This window comes from Umbelopsis ramanniana (genome assembly GCF_025399195.1).
Source record: "Umbelopsis ramanniana AG unplaced genomic scaffold K450scaffold_29, whole genome shotgun sequence".
Lineage (NCBI taxonomy): Eukaryota > Fungi > Mucoromycota > Umbelopsidomycetes > Umbelopsidales > Umbelopsidaceae > Umbelopsis > Umbelopsis ramanniana.
The window spans coordinates 36,469-56,782 of record NW_026252115.1 but is presented as its reverse complement, the minus strand read 5'-3'; the positions used below and the strand labels follow the sequence as shown (position 1 = coordinate 56,782).

General features: G+C 46.1%; 9 protein-coding genes across 9 annotated transcripts; 2 read left to right on the top strand and 7 right to left on the bottom strand.

Moving 5' to 3' along the window:
- The first annotated feature begins 144 nt into the window (after positions 1–144).
- On the top strand, positions 145–2,275 carry K450DRAFT_241987 (uncharacterized protein). Its single transcript, XM_051589178.1, has 8 exons — positions 145–215; positions 438–481; positions 589–839; positions 921–1,351; positions 1,410–1,661; positions 1,730–1,782; positions 1,855–2,004; positions 2,072–2,275. Exons 2-8 carry the CDS (start codon positions 440–442, stop codon positions 2,201–2,203), a joined length of 1,311 nt encoding a protein of 436 aa, XP_051444409.1. The 5' UTR covers positions 145–215; positions 438–439; the 3' UTR covers positions 2,204–2,275.
- A 1,702-nt stretch (positions 2,276–3,977) lies between these two features.
- K450DRAFT_241975 (uncharacterized protein) lies at positions 3,978–6,824 on the bottom strand. Its single transcript, XM_051589177.1, has 8 exons — positions 6,652–6,824; positions 6,461–6,596; positions 6,254–6,389; positions 5,900–6,161; positions 4,818–5,833; positions 4,670–4,748; positions 4,523–4,605; positions 3,978–4,454 (listed from the first exon to the last, which is right to left on the bottom strand). Exons 2-8 carry the CDS (start codon positions 6,522–6,524, stop codon positions 4,073–4,075), a joined length of 2,022 nt encoding a protein of 673 aa, XP_051444408.1. The 5' UTR covers positions 6,525–6,596; positions 6,652–6,824; the 3' UTR covers positions 3,978–4,072.
- A 421-nt stretch (positions 6,825–7,245) lies between these two features.
- Positions 7,246–9,885, bottom strand: K450DRAFT_241958 (uncharacterized protein). Its single transcript, XM_051589176.1, has 9 exons — positions 9,709–9,885; positions 9,352–9,637; positions 9,018–9,271; positions 8,856–8,957; positions 8,531–8,793; positions 8,306–8,452; positions 8,052–8,236; positions 7,734–7,991; positions 7,246–7,600 (listed from the first exon to the last, which is right to left on the bottom strand). The coding sequence occupies exons 2-9, from the start codon at positions 9,629–9,631 to the stop codon at positions 7,299–7,301; spliced, it is 1,791 nt and encodes a 596-aa protein (XP_051444407.1). The 5' UTR covers positions 9,632–9,637; positions 9,709–9,885; the 3' UTR covers positions 7,246–7,298.
- K450DRAFT_241946 (uncharacterized protein) lies at positions 9,886–11,010 on the bottom strand. The gene is made up of 3 exons (XM_051589175.1): positions 10,979–11,010; positions 10,680–10,912; positions 9,886–10,612 (listed from the first exon to the last, which is right to left on the bottom strand). Exons 2-3 carry the CDS (start codon positions 10,692–10,694, stop codon positions 10,070–10,072), a joined length of 558 nt encoding a protein of 185 aa, XP_051444406.1. The 5' UTR covers positions 10,695–10,912; positions 10,979–11,010; the 3' UTR covers positions 9,886–10,069.
- A 546-nt stretch (positions 11,011–11,556) lies between these two features.
- K450DRAFT_241942 (uncharacterized protein) lies at positions 11,557–12,195 on the bottom strand. The gene has a single exon (XM_051589174.1). The coding sequence runs from the start codon at positions 12,117–12,119 to the stop codon at positions 11,568–11,570; it is 552 nt and encodes a 183-aa protein (XP_051444405.1). The 5' UTR covers positions 12,120–12,195; the 3' UTR covers positions 11,557–11,567.
- Positions 12,196–12,662: 467 nt separating this feature from the next.
- On the bottom strand, positions 12,663–14,392 carry K450DRAFT_241939 (uncharacterized protein). The gene has a single exon (XM_051589173.1). It carries the CDS (start codon positions 14,270–14,272, stop codon positions 12,737–12,739), a length of 1,536 nt encoding a protein of 511 aa, XP_051444404.1. The 5' UTR covers positions 14,273–14,392; the 3' UTR covers positions 12,663–12,736.
- A 407-nt stretch (positions 14,393–14,799) lies between these two features.
- K450DRAFT_241938 (uncharacterized protein) lies at positions 14,800–16,910 on the bottom strand. The gene has a single exon (XM_051589172.1). The coding sequence runs from the start codon at positions 16,421–16,423 to the stop codon at positions 14,822–14,824; it is 1,602 nt and encodes a 533-aa protein (XP_051444403.1). The 5' UTR covers positions 16,424–16,910; the 3' UTR covers positions 14,800–14,821.
- A 588-nt stretch (positions 16,911–17,498) lies between these two features.
- K450DRAFT_241934 (uncharacterized protein) lies at positions 17,499–18,736 on the top strand. The gene has a single exon (XM_051589171.1). It carries the CDS (start codon positions 17,598–17,600, stop codon positions 18,582–18,584), a length of 987 nt encoding a protein of 328 aa, XP_051444402.1. The 5' UTR covers positions 17,499–17,597; the 3' UTR covers positions 18,585–18,736.
- Positions 18,737–18,921: 185 nt separating this feature from the next.
- Positions 18,922–19,773, bottom strand: K450DRAFT_241932 (uncharacterized protein). Its single transcript, XM_051589170.1, has one exon. The coding sequence runs from the start codon at positions 19,711–19,713 to the stop codon at positions 19,009–19,011; it is 705 nt and encodes a 234-aa protein (XP_051444401.1). The 5' UTR covers positions 19,714–19,773; the 3' UTR covers positions 18,922–19,008.
- Positions 19,774–20,314: the final 541 nt, after the last annotated feature.

The following is a 20,314-nucleotide window of genomic DNA, read 5'->3' as shown; positions in this document are numbered from 1 at the left end:
ATCTCCAGAAACTCAACAGCAGCTGCCTTAACGCTTTGGTTGGCGGGCGGCGTGAATGAGAAAATTTTTATCTTTTTTATTTTTCTGATAACAAAGCGTGAAAACAACCCATTTGGAAACCCGCCCAGTCAGCCTGGCCATTAGTTTCAACAAGGGGAAAAAAAAATACTTGTTAACAATCTTGCATTGCTTCATCCTCGCATCCTTCGCTCAAGGTAAGATCTCACATCTGTCACTGCATTAGTCCTCGCAACGCCCAACGGTCTCCATGACCGAGAGTTTCCATCCACTTCGCGCTAGTGACACCCTGGTCCATATTGAAATGGGCAACGTTGAAACCTTACGTCCCATCCATCCCTGAACACCTTCTTTCCCATACCTCATTGGTCGCGTTTCTCTCCCCGGTGTCCCATCTTTAACCATACATCTTTTCACAGAAATGTTCAAGTCTTTGCGTTCTACCACCGCCCTTGCTTCAAAGGTCGCCTCTGTAAGTTCAGCTTATTTTCCCAGGGTCCTTGAACCCTGTCTTTAGCTCAGTGTAAACTGACCCTCATCACCCATCTTTCCCCCATTCTTTTTCCTTAGGCTACTCGCTCTGCTCAGCACCAGCAAAAGCGTTTCCTTGCCATTCATGAATACTTGTCCGTTGACATGTTGAGATCCTATGGCATCAACACCCCCAAGGGTTCAGTTGCCAAGTCCCCTCAAGAGGCCTATGAAATCGCCCAGAAGCTTGGAACTGACGATTTGGTTGTCAAGGCCCAAGTTCTTGCTGGTGGTCGTGGAAAGGGTACCTTTGACAATGGCTTCAAGGGAGGTGTCAAGCTCGTTTACTCGTACGTGTGGTTTTAATTTTATGTAAACGTTGCCACGCGCGCGCATAACCTCCATACTCATACACTCATTCCTATATGTAGTCCTGAAGAGGCCAAGCAAATGGCCGAAAAGATGATCGGTCACAAGCTTATCACCAAGCAGACGGGTGCTGCTGGCAAGCCCTGTAACTCCGTCTTCGTTGTCGAGCGCAAGTATGCTCGTCGCGAATACTACTTTGCTATCCTCATGGACCGCAAGTCTGCTGGTCCCGTTTTGGTTGCCTCATCCCAAGGTGGTGTTGACATTGAAGGTGTTGCTGCCGAGAACCCCGATGCCATTATCACCATGCCTGTTGATATCAAGACTGGTTTGTCCCATGACCAAGCCCTTGAACTTGCTAAGAAGGTTGGCTTCAGCTCTACTGGTGTTGAGCAAGCCGCCGATACCTTTATGAAGTTGTACAAGCTCTTCATTGAGAAGGATGCCACTCAAGTTGAGATTAACCCCATGTCCGAGACTTCTGACCACCAAGGTAAGTCATAGAAAGAGAGAGAGAGCAGGGCATACATGGTACTTATTCACTCCTTCAGTTCTCTGCATGGATGCCAAGCTCAACTTCGATGACAATGCTGACTTCAGACAGAAGGAGGCTTTCGCTCTTCGCGATACTACCCAGGAAGATTCTCGTGAAATCGCTGCTGCCAAGTACAACCTTAACTACATTGGTCTTGATGGTACCATTGGATGTCTCGTCAACGGTGCTGGTCTTGCCATGGCTACCATGGACATCATTCAGCTCAACGGCGGCAGCCCTGCTAACTTCTTGGATGTTGGTGGTGGTGGTAAGTTTTTATATAGTGAGGGTTGGTTGGCAAAACTTCCATTACTCACTCTCTCCATCCATTTTCAGCTACCCCTGAGGCTGTTAAGGCTGCCTTCGAGATTATCACAGCCGATCCCAGTGTAAGTTGCTGTTCGTCACATGCAAATATGAATTTGCCTCTCCCCAACCATGCTTATTTCTTTTGCCTCTAGGTGTCATCTGCTTTCGTCAACATCTTTGGTGGTATCATGAGATGCGATGTCATTGCTCAAGGTATCATTGCTGCTGCCCAAGAGCTCGACCTTAACATCCCCGTTGTTGTCAGACTCCAGGGTACCAAGGTCAATGAGGCCAAGAAATTGGTAAGTTTTTAACCCTCAGAGTGCACACAAAACGTATGTATCTATAACACTTGTTTTCCCTGTATAGATCGCCGACTCTGGTCTTCGTATCTTCGCTGTTGACGAGCTTGGTCAAGCTGCCAGCAAGGCTGTTCAACTGTCCAAGATTGTCAAGTTGGCTAGAGAAGCCGACGTCAATGTTAAGATTGAAGCTAAATAGATTTTATACACGCTGAATCCTATCGTCCCTCCCTTTTTTCTTTGCTATAATACCGAACCAAGATACAAATTTTTTTGAATAGCTCCCACAAATTGAATGCAGCTGGTGAACGGTCTTGTGTGTGACTGAGTGTTAAGGTTGAAACTACGTTCGTGCGATGTTGCTTACATTACAGAATTCAGAGGTCAGTTTGCGTGACGCTTGCCAACTATGTGTGCCACCCAGCCAAATGAAGTAGTTAGTTGGGATGAACACGGATCCTTGCCCTGAGGTTCGTTTCGAGCTATGCAACTCACTCACGCGACCGGATGGAAAGTGGGCCGCCGTGACCAGTTACGCGAGACGCTTAGAATATTTCATTTGAAACATCACCCTGGCTGGCCCTGCATGTCTCCAAAACCTTGCACAGCTGGCTTTATTTTATTTTCCATATGGGTGAGCGAGCGAGCGTCTCACCCCACCCACTATCTCGTAGCCAGGCTGTGAGGATAGGATCATCTTGATGGACAGGGAGTTAAATGTTGAGCTGAAACACGGGAGAAAAAGTCGCTACAGTGACAATTGAGGAGAGGGGGTGGCAACGAGGTGGGTTTTTTTTTCACGACTTCAAAATCGATCTGTCCGTATACATTAGAGAAAACGTCACTCCTGGCTCAAAACCACATTGGCTCCCCCTTCCATTAGAGTTTTCTGCCTCCCCATATCTCTGCCCCCCTTGCACAGACCCAACTGAATGGTTCATGGTTTAAAAAAATCATCTACTGCGCTTGGGGGGGGGAGGAGCATTCTAAACTTACCCTTTTGACTGGATTCAATGGCTACCCCTACAAACTAGACATATCAAGTCAAGGGTATGCTGCTCATGCGCTTGCGTAAATTAAAAAAATTCGCAATACCAAGCCCAATCTTCGACTGCAGTCGAGAAAATCACAATGACGCAGTAGCAGCTCCTGCAGGGTTTCCTTAAATTAATACTCTCTAGCCCAAGATTTTATCGCTCATCCCCTTTTACGTGCAATGGGAAGCAGGTTGTTTCCTATAAGCAGTGACAAAACATGTCAATGGGGAATCAGAGAAAAAGCCGTCATGTGGGATGTACATAAAGAAAAACCATGATAAGGCATGATCAGGAATACGGGGGAATATTCTTTCGCAGTCAATGTCAGGAAACGTCGGCTTGGCGCCGGCCATGGATGGGCGAAGGTTTTTTTTTCAAACAAGGCAACTGAGCAGAAACAGACTTATGGGTGAAATGATTCCATTTGGGCTTGGCAGGAGGGGGTTATGTCAAATGCGAAGTAAGGTTCGGTATGGTATGTATTCCATCCATTCCAGGTGTGTGTGTTGGTTGGGCAAACCGGTTTTTTCCCAATGATCGGAATATCTCTACTACTTTCTTCTAGAACTCAACGACATTGGCATGATGTCCCCCTGTCACCATTGCACTCCATCTATAAGGCTTTATTGGGCCAGGGATGAAAGCTCATTGGCCATTTATTTTTTCCTGTGGTGCCGGCCACCGCTATCCAGACGATCAGTGTGGAAAAAGCAATTTCCTGTCATTATACCTGCCCTGGCCTCCATTCTGTACTTTAAACCATAGAGCTCCAGTGCAGCGGTATGGAACCCCGCCACGTAGGACATCGGCAGTAGGCGGTACCAAAGATTTGGATGGATGAATGGAATCATTTTTTGAGGAGTTCTTTTTATTTACTTTTGGTCGTTACCATGTGTGAGATTCCATGAGTAAGGTTTCGTGTCATTATTGTACGAGGGGTGTGCGGATTTTTTTTTTTCTTTTTTACTGGTTACATATCTTACATGGGTGAGTATTCTTGAGGTTATATTGGTTTTATTTTTCATTCGGTCTTATTCGTCTTCATCCATCTCATCCTCTTCGTCGTCTTCCTGTTGAATATCGGTATCACTTCGCGTGGGGTATAGGGTCGAGTTAGCATCGCCAGGGGAAGTGTTGAGCTTCACCGACCGAATGCGGCCAATAGGACCGCGGGCAACGGATTGTTCAAACTGGTGCTGATGAATGACATCGTCCGCTAAAGTGGCCTGTGGTCGTTTGGTACCTCGCCCTTGTTTACTTCGTCCTATCTCGAACATTTGCCAAACATAGTTGCGGCATTTATCTGCATTAGGTAGATCCTGGATCATTTTTGCAATGGTGTTTTTTCGCAGACCAAAGAAGTCCGGCCCCACTGGATTGTGTCCATATTCCATATTACGCACGGCGAACGCTCTAGAAGCCGGGGGTCAAGTCAACGCACTGTTGGTGTTGTTCTACTCCAAAATTGTTTTAAGACTTACCGGCGAACAGCAATGGTCCATACACTGGTGGGCGTCTGACCCTGGAATACTTCTTTTGGATTATCGTCGGCTTGCAAGCGAAACTAAACGAAATTGTTTTTAGTATCCCCATGACAAAGCTGTGTTTTGAATCTCATCCTTCCTTACCAATGGCTCATTGCCTCCATCTAAAATAGAGCATATGTATTGTGTATCACGATGAGGGTCAATCATACTTCTGTACCATCTGTACGATTATCAATGAGTCAGTTGGGGGGGGGGGTGTGACATCCAACCACGCGGATTTTGTACTTACTTTTTGACCACATAGCCCACTGGGTAAATGTATCGCTGATTATGAAAAGCGGGCTTATCCCAAATGACTTTGCCAAGGCTAATGACGGTCCATGAATCGACTTCCACGGGTAGCTTATAATCTCCATGATCATCCTTTTCCAGTTCAACAATGGTTCGTAGTTCATTGGCGTTAGGCGGCTTAGTATCCCGTTTCTTGCGGCGCGTATGATGGATGGTTTTGCCAAGAGGTAATCGATAAGGGTACAAATTGGATTCTGAGGCCGGTGCCGCAGTACTGGCTCGTATCAAGCGAGGATGTTTCATAGCATTGTTATTCTCCATATGCGGTTGATCATGCTGCTGATGATGATATTCAGTCGATGATCTATCACTGGTAGCACTAGCTGTGGAAGGTGACCTGGGCGGCGGCGGTGCAGAAGGGGGCATAGGATGTCTAGCTTCGTACGCTGGTATATCGTTCGATTTCGATGGGTTGGCATAAGGTGGTTGTTGTGAGTCGGTGATGCGTAACCACGGCCCTTCGTCTCTCCAAGCCAACCTATCATACTGCGCTGAACCTTCCCCTTGAGGTGGATAGGGTGGATAAGGGTATCGATCACGCGGTTGATGCGATGGAGGTCTTGTTTGATAGGTGGTAGGTGGAGAAATGCGATGGCGCCGATGTTGCGATTCAGGGTTATCATAGTAATGCTCGCTTTGTAGGCGTTGGTTACGTTCCATCCGAGCCATCTTTTGTTCCTGTTGACTACTAGGATGATGGTTGTCATGATGGGACGGGTAAGGTGGTAGGGATTGAGTCAAAGATGGTAAAGACACAGGGGGTGGTTGTTCCCGATGTTCATAGTAGCGTCTAACCAAATTTTGGTCGTCACTCCGTTTTCGTTGAGTGTAGTGTTGTGGATGAATAGGGATGGGAGCGGTCAAGCGCGGATTGGAAGGAGGGGACGAGTTGACGGAGGGTTTTGATTCTCTGGACAAATTATCGTAAAAAGCCGACTTTGACATCTTGATAGTCTGTGGGTCATGACACCAAGTTTAGGGCTATGTTTTAAAAAGGGAAAAGCATGAAAATCCACCTACGGGTTGTAACTGAAGAATCACTTCGACGGTATGTTCGTAAGCTCCAGAAGGTGGGCCGACTTTTCCTGTGGCGTAAAGTTCATGTTGCGACGTGTCATCTAATATCCAAGACATCAAGCCATGGCCTTCCCAAATGACCTTATCGACGGGAGATCCACGATTGGAAGTGACGGAATGGTTGTATTTCGTTGACAGTTCGGATTCTTCGAACGAAGCGGTATACACAGCACAGTCCTCATGAGGGCCAGATAGCATATCAGGGCTTAATAAGACAAAGCGGAGTAGCAGGCGGGCGGAGCAATGAGATGAATGAGGCGAAGCGACCATAGAGTGACGACAAGTTGAGGAACCTACCATGACGAACATACCGCTAGAAGACAGCGTTTCAAGGGAATCTGAAGGAGCTTTTTGCTTTTGATGTTCTTGAAGGAGGTTTCAAAGGTACACAAGCAAGTGGTGGCATTGCCTTTAAACGTGTAATAGACTTTGACTATAGAAGAAGAAAAATGTTATTTAGTTTATTCTCGTGCGGGGGTGGGACAGGCAGGGTTTCGATCGAACCTTTCACATTGTTGGCGGGTGGATGGTCTATCGCAGGAGGAGGAGAATGAGGCAACTGAGCCATGAGAGGACTCTGCTAAACAAGAAAGCGAAGAAAGAAAAGGAAGAAAGAAAGAAAGAAATTCTCGTTTCTCCTCTATTTTTGTTAAAATGAGCTTTTAAGGATAAACGTATTCCATTGACTTTCCTACCAGTGAAGTGGGCTTGTTTTTTGTGTCCCCGCCACTCTGTCCCCCAACCCAAATCATACCAATGGTTTCCTCCCCAGAGACGCCTCCCCTTCCATACCATTGGGTGCGGTATAAATATCGTCCTTCTCGGGGGCCAAGGGAGCCAAGGCATGGCCCAAAATAAACATCACATAAACGTTCAGCAGTTTGGCCAGGTTAGCATTCGTATCAACTCAGACGCAAACGTCAATGAGTGAAAATGGGGGGTTGGGTTTCTTTCTTTTATTTAACATAAATCATGCCCCCATATTACCATGCCTTGAGTTTTTCTTCCACTTGCTCAAGGAAGAGTTCACGTACAATGTCTTGGCCCGTCGAACTATCTCTTTCCAACAGCACACCACAGCTCGAGTCCTGGCTTGGCGCTTCTTCTGCTGTGGGTTCCACAATGGGCCATGGCGGGGTGTCATTTACCAGTGGAAGCTGTTGCCGCCTCATGACCTCAACTAGTGCTGCTTGTAGCCATGGCATTCTCTTGGCCAGACTCTTGATTAGTTTTTGAAGCTTGCTTTCTTGAGCATCTTGTCGCCAGAATTCACTGAACCGGACTCGTTCTGGAGATTGAACGTATTCATCGAGCAGAGCAAACTAAATATCAGCACACCAAGTTAGTTTTTTTTTTTTTCATTTTGGCTCAAGCAAGCCCATTTTTTTTGGGGGGGGGACAGGCAACCCGTCACAAGGTTTCTTCCTTTCTCCCGATGAAGGAAGGCGAAGCGAGGGAACCCCCTCCCCCAAATGAACAACGCAAAAGGGCTTTTTTTTTTTACCATACGATCGCTTTCTTGGACGGTAATGCCGTGGTCTTCTTCAATGTCATAGGTGAGTCGTTTGGGAATGATTCGATCACTATCCAAGTAGAACCAATTGATAACCGACACTGAACCAGGTAGCTTAGGGTCATACGGACCTGCAAAAGAAAACCGGTTTCATGGATTTAGCTGCGGAGTTCAGAGTTCAAATCGGCCACGCTTCTTCCGCGCAGGCTTGTCGTCATCACTTTTTTTTTTCTTTTTTTTCTTTTAACAAAGGTATGCACTTGCCTACAATGGCGCCAACAAAAGGTTCAAGCGTATGCTCGTCTCGCCATTGTGTTTGGTAACTCTTTTGATTTTCGATATCCATGAGACTAGGGTCAGGTACAAACGTTGGATGTGAATGGTACCACCCAACCACTTGCATATTCTGGTCTTCAATTTGCTGACGAACTTCAATCGCACTGGTGGGGTCCATTTCCACGTTCACATCATTTTGTCCAGTGTTTAGGGAGCGGCATGGGTAAGCTGCCTGAACGACCATGTCTACAAAAAGGGGATAAATGCCATGTTGTTTATCTCTCCCCCCCAAAAAAAAAGACTTACGTTTGGTCTCCTTATTCCATTGACCAGCAAGGAACCCAATCACTTCAGTCGTCATTAAATGAGCATGGAAATCCATGGCAACAAGGACATTGGAATGCATTTTCATTTCAAAAGGTTGGCACCCAGCAACACCAGAAGCCGGCTTGCCACAAAAAGGTTCACACTTGATCATTGTCAGTGGGTCACTATGGTATCAAAAATGAATGGTTAGCGTTCATGGTGCTACCATCGGTCATTCAACTGGCTTGTCTTACGTATCACCATTCAGTTGTGAATAACTAATAGAACTTCTTTCACGCGGTTGTCGTAATCGTGACTTGGAATAGCTGGTACGGCCATCTTCATCGTAGATGGCCTCTTGAAACCGTGCGTGATTAGGGGTGGTGGTTTTTTGCTTTTTTCTAAACAAGGAGAGCAGGAGTCAATCTATGTCTGGGGGGGGGAGCAACTTTTTGGAAGCATGAAACACTTTAACGTACGATGTAGGAGGGCCTGTGGTGACAGCAGGAGTAGTGGTGATGGGCTTGTTTTCTAGTGGTGACAGATCCATTACGCCCACTGACAGATCCTGAACCCTGTTTTCATCTTGGTCTTTTGTGGATAGCGAAACCCGATTGTCCGATTCTTGGACCGCCGGCTTCTCATTTTCTGATGAGTGACGTGCCAAGTATGGTTTGGCTGCAGCAGAATTGGGATCCAGTTCTTTTCCACTGAGTGTATAGCCTAGGCCAGTTAATTTTACCTAACCGCAGGAAGGGTGAGTGGATGGGATCGATATGGTGTAGTCTCATGCAAATGACGTACCTTGTCAGGAAGAGGTATATTGTCGCGATACAATTTGATAAAATGCTTTTGAGCATGGCTACGAAGAGAATTGGGATCTCGAGTCCCTATATGAGCTGCAAGCTGCGTGCCCATCCATTAGCAAAAGCAACCGTATCCCTTGATTATCCCTATGCTAAATACCTTTGTCCATTCCCGTCCAAATAACTCTAGACCTTCTAAGAATCTTGCCTCCTCGTCAGCATCATACGTGCCTGTTTTCATTCCTTCTGCCAATGCCTTCTTAGGCTTTTTTTCCTTCTTTTCCGCCAGATCTTGGTGGCCCGTGACAATGGAAATTTCTTCGGTGCTAATTTCGTGTTTGACAGGAGTTGTTGGGTCGGGCTGCTCATCCTCCGCTGTAGATGGAATGGCTTTTCGTTTCCTACCTCGAGGTGCTACACCCGTCAACAAAAAGTTTCATTAAAAAAAAAAAGGACGGGGGTCCATGTTTGATGTCAATGGCTGAGTCACTTACCACCTCCTCCTCGACTGGAACCTCCACGTTTCCCTCCACGTCCTCGCTTTCCTGGTTTGGGCCTATAGTCATCTTCGCTTTCTTCTTCGTAGCTATCATCTGTGTCGTGTCTGCGGTATTGATCGTATACACCTCGATCGTTGCCATATTCGGCATAATACCCTCCAGTATCGTTTTCCATGCCATCCTCAGCTAGTAACTGAGCAATCAGAGCAGAGCTCATCTCTTCTTCTTGGGCATTGGTCAATGCCGCATCCGATTTCTGTTTCTTGGGAGGCATTTTGAGCTGTTGGATAGGGAGGCCATTACGCTATTGATTTCAACACGGTGTGAGTTCATGCTAGACGACGCGCTTACCTGACCGCGTTGCAAAACAGTCGTTTCGGGCTGGCTGATCAAAAATTTATAACACGCGTCGTTCTGGATACAGTAATTCAAAGAGTATACCGAGACTGGAATACACTGGATAGCGGGGATGAATCGGCCAGGATATCGAGATCGCTATAGGAGCCGATCAGTGAGATGCTAGTTAATAATTTGATGGCCCTGGCTGTCAAAAAACTGTTGGAAGCACCGATCAAAAACACGTCACATCCTCCGGTTCCCTTCTCTGTCAAAAATACAGCGGCCAACCAACGCTTTGCGTGAATGGGGTGTATTTTATTAAAAAAAAAAGAATATGTATTTCGGTCTCTTGTATTCAAATTTTATGGCCTCTTCACTGATCAAAAGTACTAGAGGACTCAGGGGTCTCGTCATTCAAACTGCTCCGGCTCAAACTGGGTTCCATGGATGCACCTTCAGATACAGCAGAGTCAAGCACTTCACGAGCGCGGTCGGCTCGGAAACTGGTGTACTCGGGTGTAGCGGTATTGCTTGGATAAGATGTTTCCAAACCTGAGGCATCCCCCATCTCTTCATCCTGAGTTTCTTGTGGCGTGGTATCCAGTGAATCGGTTTCTTCTAAGCGTGCTTGGATATGAGGGTTGGAAGCAGGGTAGGCAGCGGGATTATCTTTTTCTTCAACGTCGGCTCCATTGCCAGGTTCAGGCTCGTGATCTGAGACATCGTCCAGCTTGGGTGTATGTGTAGTTTCCTCTTCTTCCATCTCTGCCAATTTCTTATCTACAGTACTATTGAGAAGACCCGTCGATGAGGGCAATTCCGCTTTCTCAGACTCATGGGTGTGTTCAGGTTCGGTTTTGGAAACTTCAGGTGTAACCGCACTGGAGGTTTCCATTTCACCAGCGGTGGTGGTTTCCTATGGCCATGGAGTTCGTATTAGCCCATGTCAAGGCTCGTTACCAGAATACCCTCCGATCTTTTACCTTTTCTGTGTCCATCTCCTCCTCTTCGTCTTCGTCGTCTTCAAACACTATTTCCTTTTCAGCTGAAGGATCGATGAAAACACAACGGGTGTTAAGGCAAACGTGAGCAAACGAGAAAACAGCCAAACAAACACGCGTATGGCATTGTGCCAACACAATAAAATCACCTACACTTGACCCACTTGCAGATCTGAAACTGCTCTCCTCGCGCTGATTCCGTCCATTTCCTTTCCCTGTCCATTCATTCCAGCTTTAGAGTTGTGTTTCAACCTGGTTCGGACGACATCGAGAGCACTTACCATGCCTGCACAGGTTGAGAAGGAACTCTTTTCGTTCGATCTGAATCAGCACCGTATTTGCGTTCACGTCTAGCGACCGACATGGTAGGAGTAGAGATGAAAGGATCGACGTTTTATGGGTGACTGAAGCATTCAGGTCGGTCAGAGTGAAGCACGTGACTTGGGCCAAAGACTCAGACAGAATCAGGATAACCCTGCTGCTGCAGTCATCCCAATGCTAACCCTACTTTTCTGTTTGAATGCCCACAGTGACGCCAACATTTTCTTCTGTTAGGGATGTGCTACTTTGGCGCATTGTTAGAGCTCGGTGTCATTGTTTGGGCCGAGACTGACTCCTTGTGCTTACCAATGCATGTCTTTTCTAAACACACTTTCAATGTTGTTGCCTTGTTATTTCTACGGGCATGTGGTTTACTCGGATGGAATCTATTCCTCTTTTTTGGTTTTAATGAATACAATTACAGATACTATTATACGGAGTGGGGTATGGTGTTAGGAAGAAGCAAAGGAAGTGCTGTATCAAACGAGGGGATGGGGATTATTTTTAACAAGCAGAAGCAAAAATGATTATATATACACGGACGGCCGTTCAGCGGTAGGTCTGTTCATAAAGGTAAGCACTGGCATGCTCAATGAGATCTCCAGGTAAAGGACCAGTGGTGTTATCCTTCATATCGTGTGTGATCTCGTGCATATGGCATGTCCGCCTATAGATCATATCATGCGGCTGAGGCCACCACTTTCTGGGCTCTGCTGAACTTGCAGCCGAGGTGACTTCAGACGGTGCTAGAGAAGGCAGTGAATTCAGACTTGCTTGGTTTGCATTGCGTCGTTGTCGAGTTTTACGCTTAGCCTGTAATGCTTCCTGCTCTAGCTCGAATTCTTTTTCGTAGTCTCGATTTGGATCAATAGGCTCTGGCTCTTCCGAGAGGACGCCAATCTCTTCAAAAAATAGTCTAATTTCGCAATGTAATTGATTATTGTCCGTGACCGACGTAATATCAGGCGTTAGAGGCATGATCTCCAATAGATCGTCTTGGGTGGTGTCGAAATAGCCATAATGACCACACTCTTCTTGGCCATAGTAGTTGATTTCTATGGGTTCGTCAGGGGTGAGTTGTAGGATAGGAAAATAGTCCATGATGCCAACCACGGACGGCTCTATGCTTCAAAGCAAGGAAAATATCGAAAGAAAACCAGGCAAGAAGAGAGTGTGAGGCTTTATGTACCGTGCTGGCTATATTTATGAAGAAAAATCGGACCACTTTTCCAAAAAGGTATATTCGCTCTGGAGATACCGTTGTGACACTCCTTTGCGCTGAGCAGGGCCCTAAATTTCTATGAAACCTCTTATTCGGAGCCAGGTAAACTACATCTGGCCATCGTTCTTGCATGCTTCCTTAGCCCACCCTCCACTCCTTTACAGCACAACGCCTTCATTTCCGTTCTCACATTGCCCTCCGCTTGTCGGCGCATTGCGGGACCTAGTGGAGCCAATCTTATCTCGTCCAATCATGGATCACTTATCACCCAAGTCATCATATGATTGCAGAGCGATCTCCCACCGATCATCGCACAAGCTCGCTCTTTTCACTTTATTGTTTATATAGAGCAGATGTCAGGAAAATAAAGTACACTAGATTACAGTTGTGTCTAAAGAATGCCGTAAGCGAAAAAAAAAAAGAGGGAATAGAGGCTACAAGTCAATTTATACAAACCACATCGGCAAAGATGTGGAAGCCATGCGCTAGCTAAACATCATGAAGATGGAAACCACCACTTTTGTTTAAGCGCGTTGATCCAAGTCATAAGTAGTTTGGCCCGTTCTCGAGTGGTGTTGACTTGAAGGAGTCTATATTTTTCTTGCTCACCGAGAGGGATGGTCATAGCGGCCCACCAGATAAATGCATTGGGAGAATCAGGAGCAGGGCCAAACCGAGCGGTATGCTGTTGCATCCAAGAAGAGTTGGCAATTCGAAAAGAGTCAATAAATTGTTGAATAGCATGAATGATGTCCTCGGTACTTTGCATTTCAAGTTCGGTCATGTCATCGACCAGCGGTTGCTGTGCAGAAGAGGACCCTTGCGATCTCGATGCCCATGCTTGACCTTGTGTGACAATCATGGTACCCAAGCTCAGCATAGCTGGACCAAATGCAGGCCCGCTGCCTGGTGCAGGTATGGATGCATTCGATTTGGCTTTATTTTTAGCTTTGAATTTCCGTGCCGTAGCTGTCATGATCTCCATACGTTCTTGGTAGCTTTGCTCTTCAGGGCTTAGATCATTGATTTGTTCCCATCGAGCAACATAGTACCCATCTTTGAGATCGGTAGACACCACTTTGAACCGATAAGCGCCAATGGTTTCGACAATGGCTCGCTCATCGTCAAGATTGGCCACATTCTGAATTTCAAGCATAGTGCCCATGGGTAGACAAGGAGCTTGGCTATCTTGATTTGGGCTTCGAACAAAGCAAATTCCGAACCGTCGCTGGGGCTGTAATAAACATCGTCTTAACATAGTCATGTATCGGGGTTCGTAAATATGAATAGCACAAGGTAATGTGGGAAAGGTGATGGAGTTATGTACAAAGAGGGGTAATTGGGTATCATCATTGGATTCTCTAGCGACGTCGTGGGCATTTCGATGGTATTCATCATGATAAAGGTGCATAAGGATTTGGTACAATGTCGCACTAATGGCTAGCGTCTGCAGCAGTGCATACGCAGGAAGACGAGTGCGACAGGTTGGACATAATTCTGAATTATCTCGAGTGCGTAATAAACAACGTTGGCACATTGTATGACCGCATGGGGTGGTGACTGGATCAAGGAACAAACAGGCACAGATTGGGCATTCTAAAGTGTCTTCGATTCGCTTTCGAAGTTGCATATTATATATTTCTTCCGGGCCAGGTGGGGGTGGCTGCTCGTGGGTGAAATCCAATAACTTGATCAGCGTCACATCGATTTTGGCTTTTCGTAGGAGAACATGGGACGGCCGTGCACAGCTTGCTACCGGACAGACAAAGGCTAAATCCTTGTAAGGAGGCATGCACCTGGTACACACCGAATTCCCACAAGACAGAGTGATGGGGCCGTTCAATGTGGTTTGACACACTGCGCATTTTAAGAATTGGCTCAAGACATGTCGAGGTGGTGGATGATGCTGAGTGGCAAAGGGTTGGAAAGCCGACATTTGTAAGTTCGGCAGAGGGATCAGGTTGTTATCAGGAGCCGCCTGACCTGCAGGTGCTTTTGAACGACGCCGCCGCTTGAGATTGCGGATGTCCATGCTGGAAGATGGTCACAGCAAAGAGGTTTGTAGAAGAAAGAATCGATCAAAAACACAAAAAAATTCAAGGCTCCTTTGGACAGGTTTTTTTTTTTTAAACCCGACCCTCCGCGATCGTAGTAGCATTTCCTTTTCCAGATCGTCTGTTCCCTGACGATCGTGCTGCGGCACAATTTCAATTAAAGAATTCATTCCTACGCAAATGAACCTAGGTTTGGATCAGGTCTATGACAAAGGCTCATGGTTGACTCCATCATCGTTCAATTCCGCCTCATGGTAGGCCATTTACCATCCAGTTCTAACTCCCCCCGATTCAAACAACAAGGTGGCACATTGTCCGGCCAGGGGGAAATGAAGGGCCGAACGAGCAGTCGATGATCATCACATCCGTGACCAGTTCAACCCAAAATAAACTCTGAAAGTCAAATTTCTTGTATTATGTTGGCTGTACAGAATGGAATTTGTCATAAAGAAGAGGTCCTTCTTCGAACTTCATAATGATTAAAAGCACTATAAATGGACAATATGTCTACGCCTCTTAATCCCAATTCAGGTTTGTGCTCCTTTGCGTCCCACTCCCATCAACTTGACCTCTTCTCCAATGTAAACGGGGTGCAAGTAGCGTTCGATGTACGAGCTGAAGGTGGAATCTTTGGTGCCTAGGAAGGTATGTCCGTGCGCCGCAATCATGGCATCGACCATCGGTACCAGATAACTGGCTAGATGAACGCCATCTTCTACCACTTGCAGTCGCACCAATTCATCCAGGGCATCCTTAAAGTCGTCCAATACAAATACGCATGGAAAGGTATCGAAAAGTTTTCGGAACAGAGGATTCTGTCTGGGCTTGGGGGCATCGGTTGCTAAAAAGATGGGTGTGAGAAAGCCTGCCGTTTTGCCTTGATGTTTGGCGCAATCCATTTTAATAGGGACGATTTGCTGTAGTGTGCGCTGGAGTTCTTCATCGGGAGGGTGCTGTACCACCACAGGTTCCTGTTCAGCTGGCGTGTCGGGCTTTTTGCCTTGCCATCTGTACCTCTTGACCTCATACTCTTCATCTTCCAGACGATCGTCCATATGAGTGTAATCGAGTTTTTCTACTTCTTCCTTTGTCAAATCGGTGAATTGGTTTACTAACTCGTGGTACATGTCGTCAATGGTGATGGTTTTCTTGCGAGCAAATAAACCGTCGCCAATACGAATATGCAAACCAGCAAAGCCTTTCACGCCACCAATCTTGGAAACCACATAGTCAGTAGCGCGAAGGAGATATTCATTTCGGAAGATCATGTTATTCCGTAGCGACCGATGGAGTTCGGCATGTTCCTCTGTTTGGGCCAGGATGCGGTAACTTCCAAATACGGAACCAAAGTGAAGAACTTTTTCAGGAATGGCTTGAAAAGTAGTAACATCGATTCGATTCTTGAACCGACCCACTGGCGTTTTTGAGTCGGGATCATCGTACACTCTGAAGTCGAAAGGCGTAATATCCTTTTCAAAGTGAATGTCTTTTGATTTGATGTGAAGGTTCTCGTACATCCACTCCAGGCTTAGATCGTAACGTTGATAAAAGCGAGCATGTTGTTCAAAGCCGCTCATGGTGTAAAAGAAACTCCAAGGAACCGAAGTCCAAGTTTCATAATTGAGGCATTCGGGTGGAGAAGGGAAGGAGGAAGGTATATTCTTGCAATGGCCAAGACCACGCTTGGACTGTAGAAGAAGTCGTTCGTAGCATTTGTCGAACCGAAGCCAGGGCATGGCAAGTGACCACAGATAGACAGGTGGGAGGAGTAGTGTACGGTTCAAATAGTTTGCCAATAAAAATGCATTTTCTAATTCAATACGCTGATTGTGAAAGCCGGAGTGGGGGAGATATGCAAGAAACTTTTCATCTTCCCCGACTTCGATAGCTTTGTTCAAGTCAGGAGTTCCTACGATAGGGATAGGATCCTTCTTTATGACTTTTTGGGCAGGTACAGGGACTGGAGCAGGCATCTTGGGTGGTATGATTTCGTTAGCGTGACGCATGGCCTCATTTTGACTGTCAACTTGGGAGGGCTCGGTTGATGAAGGAGATGATGGTATGAATGTGAGAATGTATATGAGAGCTACAACCGATCCGACGATCAGAGCTATTCGTCGCCTTGACATGGCCACTTTTTATTGTCAAAAGAACAAGCGAGTCCGAAGGAAAAATGGATACCGAGGAAAAATATAGATTTTTGACCCAGCGGATAACAACAACGGGCGATTTTAGACAACAAGAGGATTTGCAACCGTTTTATTTGAAAGAAAACAAAAAGTGTACAACCAAGAATACTGCCAGCTATGGATCAAATCTCTGAAATCTAGGGCCCTGAACATGGTTGTTTTTTTTCATAATGAACATTACTCTAGCGCCATTCAGGTACACACTCCCACAGCTGCCTCCGTCAACAATGGAGCCAGCCAAGTGAATGCCACTTTGGCCATGCACGGTGCAAATGGGTAATTGCACATGCTGGAACTAAAACGCGTGGCTTTCTTCCTTTCAAATCACCTGCTATCTGCAAAGGCAGATTCGCTGAAATGCAAAGTGAAAAGGAGAGAAAACGTCGTGAAGGTGGACTTGGGAATTTTTATTTTTATTTTCCTTCCTTGGGCGTTTCGTGGTTAAAGAACTGCCTCTTCCCCACCGCACTCCGCTTGTTGATTCAACCTTCAATGCGCTGAATGACTCCTCAATCTAATCCACCGTCTTCGCCTCTCATTGGCACCGCTGACCTGCCGTCTTCGCAAGATCCTCCATCTTCGCCTGAGGAGGGTACCATCACCGAATATCAATACCGCAAGCTAAAATCCAACCTGAAAGAATGTCTGGAGGTAAAGTCCAGCCTATACGTACAAGTGCCTCATACATGGGTATCCATTAACACGATACACTACTGTTTATTTTTTGAATCCCATTGCTTTTTGGCAATCTTTGTGCACTCGTCGTCATCTTGAAATCGCGCGTGCGTGCGTGCGAAATTCCTATTTTGTGGACTCGACTACATTGTGTTAACAGATCAACAAAGGAATCACTGGAGATTTGAACCGATCTTTGCAAAAGATCAAAACTCTACGATTTGAGAGAAAGTGAGTTTAATGTCCGTGTGCTACGCTGCTGCTCTGTTGACTCTTAACAACTCCTCGTAGCATTTTGCTAGACAAGTTGCAATCCACAGAATCCACGCGCTTCGAACCCCACGCAGATGGTGTTTCTGAAGGAGGGGAGACTTACGATTCGGATGATTTGGACTGTATGTCAAGCAACCCATGTTTCTGAATATGTTCTCAAGTGTGTATGTCCGTTAACTTCTTTCCCATGTCTGATCCACGTATAGCGCCCATTGCTCTCTCGCCTAGAGCATCGCCACTCAAGATATCACGAAAAGCATCACCGTTCCAAAATAAATCAGTAACAGCCGGCGTTAAGCGACGACAACGCAGCTCTGGTACCACAACCGTCATATCAGCACCACCAAAACGAAATCGAAACCCCAATGTCAAAGTCACCACTCGACGAATACAGCCTGTTCCTCGCGATGAAGAGGGACGGCCCATCATGCCACTCCACATTGGCGTCTTCACTGTTGAAGATTTTGGTCACGTCGTTTGGGACAGGCCTGGCTTTCACACCGAGCGATACATATGGCCAGTTGGGTATACTATTACTCGAAGCTATCCTTCCATGATCGACGCAAATAGCCTAACTACCGTGCGAGCTACCATTCTTGACGACGGAGGTCATCAACCATTATTTAAAATCGAATGTGAGGATTGTCCGAATGAACCCATTGTGGCTAACTCGGCAACCGGCGCATGGACGGCTATGGTGAAACGGGCCAATGAAGTCCGTGGCGTCCTTCGCACAAACTCGGCAAGCGGTCCTGATTATTATGGATTAGGCCATGCAACCATTGCAAGTCTGATTCAAGAACTCGACGGGGCAAGCAAGTGCAAAGACTACGTTTGGCAACAATTTGAAGCTATGCAAGACCGTGCCGCCAAGGGGGTTATGAAAGCTTGTGCGAAGAAGCGGGGTAATTTGGAAAAACTAGGTAGTGTGAAATATCGTATGGCTCAAAAATCAGGCATCGTACCTTCCAGCCTGGTTGGAACTACCGCTACGGACCGTGAAGATCATCCGGATGAGTTGGAGCAAGATGTTGACATGGAAGCAGATAGTTCGATCCTGATGGATGAAGATGACGAAGAGGAGCAAGATGAAGAAGTCGACGAGCTAGAAGATTTTGAAGACGACGACTCAGCTAACTTATATCCTATCTAGTTATTTCACTCCCCCCCCCCTTCCCCTTCCATCACTGTTCTTAACCTTTAATTAATACGTGTGTGTGTGTGTGTGTGTGTGTGTGTGGTATTTTTTTATTCTATTAATTGCCAGTGAGTGCAGCCAGGAAAAATAATCTTGTATAATTGCTTTGCTGTGATGGCTCACGACACCAGTAAACAAACTTGGTCTAACTTTTTTTTCGCATTGGGATTGTGTTGGATGAATAATTGTACAAAGTTGAAGCATAAACGGTACTGGTGATTCTGTCGTTGAACTCTTGAGTTTGACCCACGGTTACGCTTCTACTTGCGGAGCTGCTTGGGCATTTTCTTCTTGTCGTCGAGATTGTCAAGATCTTCTTGCTTGTAGAAATGCGGTGCAACTGAGGATAAATGCTTGTGAGTTAACAGGATAAAGCACGTTATACACACAACAGCACTTGCTTACCTTCCATCAACCACTCGGGTTGGATTTCCAGAACTTGGCGCATGTATTCCTTGCTCGTCAGTACCAATTCATAATACAACACCCATCGTGGTCGCTTTTCAAGCAAGCTACTACTTGGATGAATGTGGACAGTTTGATTTTGCTTGATGGTGCGATATGAGTCTCCAGATTTGTTCAATCTCGCTCCATTGTAAAAGTATCCGGCTGTGATAGCTTTACGAATTGGGTTGGTGTCAGCAGGATTTGGATTGCTGGTCAGTTTGAGTTCGACACGATCCATCAATCCAACCAATTGATCACGAACATCTCGAACCCGTCCAAGGGTTCGGTGTTGAATGAAGTTCTCATAACACCACTGCATAGAATATTCTGTTTCCACCCATTGATCCCAAATATTGAGGAGAGTAAGATGGTCACCGCCAGGACGAATGAGATTTTGATGAGCGGTGTCGGCGAGGATCTTCTTTTCCTTTGGTCGATACAAAAGAGAGCTTTGTTCTGACAACATAGCGCAAATGGAGACGACTTCTTCTGAACAGTCGTATTTCTCAGAAGCCAAAATGGTCTTTGATAACATTGGATCCATTGGAAGTTCAGCCATGCGACGTCCAAGCTTTGTCAATTCACCTCGAGCATTCAAAGCGCCTAAAGCATAAAGCTGTTCTAGTGATCGAATCATGGTCTCTGACGGGGGTGGGTCCAAAAAGTCGAAGTTGAATAGATCATTGATACCCAAACTCTATTAAACCGAAATGTGTTAAGCATAGCTAGCTTGTGTATGATTTTGAAAGTCAAATAGCCTGGCTTGAAAGCACCTACCTTAAGCATAAGAACAACGTTACCAAGGTTGATACGTTGGATTTCAGGCGTAGTGTTTTCGTCCATCTCGTTATAGAAGGCCCATTGCGTAAACAGGCGGAAACATTTTCCAGGGCCAGTTCGACCAGCACGACCTGCGCGCTGTGTTGCTGATGCACGGGATGCTGGAGTAACAACCAATGATTCCATACCAGTTTTTGGATTATACGCCTTTTGTTTGATAAATCCAGGATCAATGACATATGAAACACCGTCGACCGTGATAGACGTTTCGGCAATGTTAGTGGCCAGAATAACCTATATAAATCGTTGGTTAGATGATCCAGCAAAGTCTCTGGACTGAACTTCTCAACACATACCTTTCTTGCACCTTCCGGTGTCGTCTCGAAGATTTTGCCTTGCATTTCAGAGGGCAAGTTTGCATAGATAGGACAAATAATCAGCTCTCCAATCTTACTGCC

What these genes read in the sequence shown, in the direction of transcription:
- K450DRAFT_241987 (XM_051589178.1), top strand. Translation starts at nt 440, where the DNA reads ATGTTCAAGTCTTTGCGTTCTACCACCGCCCTTGCTTCAAAG. An exon ending in CGAGACTTCTGACCACCAAG is followed by an intron (nt 1,352 to 1,409) that starts GTAAGTCATAGA and finishes TCACTCCTTCAG; the next exon opens with TTCTCTGCATGGATGCCAAG. An exon ending in CTTGGATGTTGGTGGTGGTG is followed by an intron (nt 1,662 to 1,729) that starts GTAAGTTTTTAT and finishes ATCCATTTTCAG; the next exon opens with CTACCCCTGAGGCTGTTAAG.
- K450DRAFT_241975 (XM_051589177.1), bottom strand. Translation starts at nt 6,524, where the DNA reads ATGGCTCAGTTGCCTCATTCTCCTCCTCCTGCGATAGACCATCCACCC. An exon ending in ACCCGCCAACAATGTGAAAG is followed by an intron (nt 6,390 to 6,460) that starts GTTCGATCGAAA and finishes CTTCTTCTATAG; the next exon opens with TCAAAGTCTATTACACGTTT. An exon ending in GTGGGCTATGTGGTCAAAAA is followed by an intron (nt 4,749 to 4,817) that starts GTAAGTACAAAA and finishes ATAATCGTACAG; the next exon opens with ATGGTACAGAAGTATGATTG.
- K450DRAFT_241958 (XM_051589176.1), bottom strand. Translation starts at nt 9,631, where the DNA reads ATGCCTCCCAAGAAACAGAAATCGGATGCGGCATTGACCAATGCCCAA. An exon ending in TTCCAGTCGAGGAGGAGGTG is followed by an intron (nt 9,272 to 9,351) that starts GTAAGTGACTCA and finishes TGACGGGTGTAG; the next exon opens with CACCTCGAGGTAGGAAACGA. An exon ending in TTTTGTTGGCGCCATTGTAG is followed by an intron (nt 7,601 to 7,733) that starts GCAAGTGCATAC and finishes TTTCTTTTGCAG; the next exon opens with GTCCGTATGACCCTAAGCTA.
- K450DRAFT_241938 (XM_051589172.1), bottom strand. Translation starts at nt 16,423, where the DNA reads ATGTCAAGGCGACGAATAGCTCTGATCGTCGGATCGGTTGTAGCTCTC.
- K450DRAFT_241942 (XM_051589174.1), bottom strand. Translation starts at nt 12,119, where the DNA reads ATGGACTATTTTCCTATCCTACAACTCACCCCTGACGAACCCATAGAA.
- K450DRAFT_241939 (XM_051589173.1), bottom strand. Translation starts at nt 14,272, where the DNA reads ATGGACATCCGCAATCTCAAGCGGCGGCGTCGTTCAAAAGCACCTGCA.
- K450DRAFT_241932 (XM_051589170.1), bottom strand. Translation starts at nt 19,713, where the DNA reads ATGATTCGATCACTAGAACAGCTTTATGCTTTAGGCGCTTTGAATGCT.
- K450DRAFT_241934 (XM_051589171.1), top strand. Translation starts at nt 17,598, where the DNA reads ATGTCCGTTAACTTCTTTCCCATGTCTGATCCACGTATAGCGCCCATT.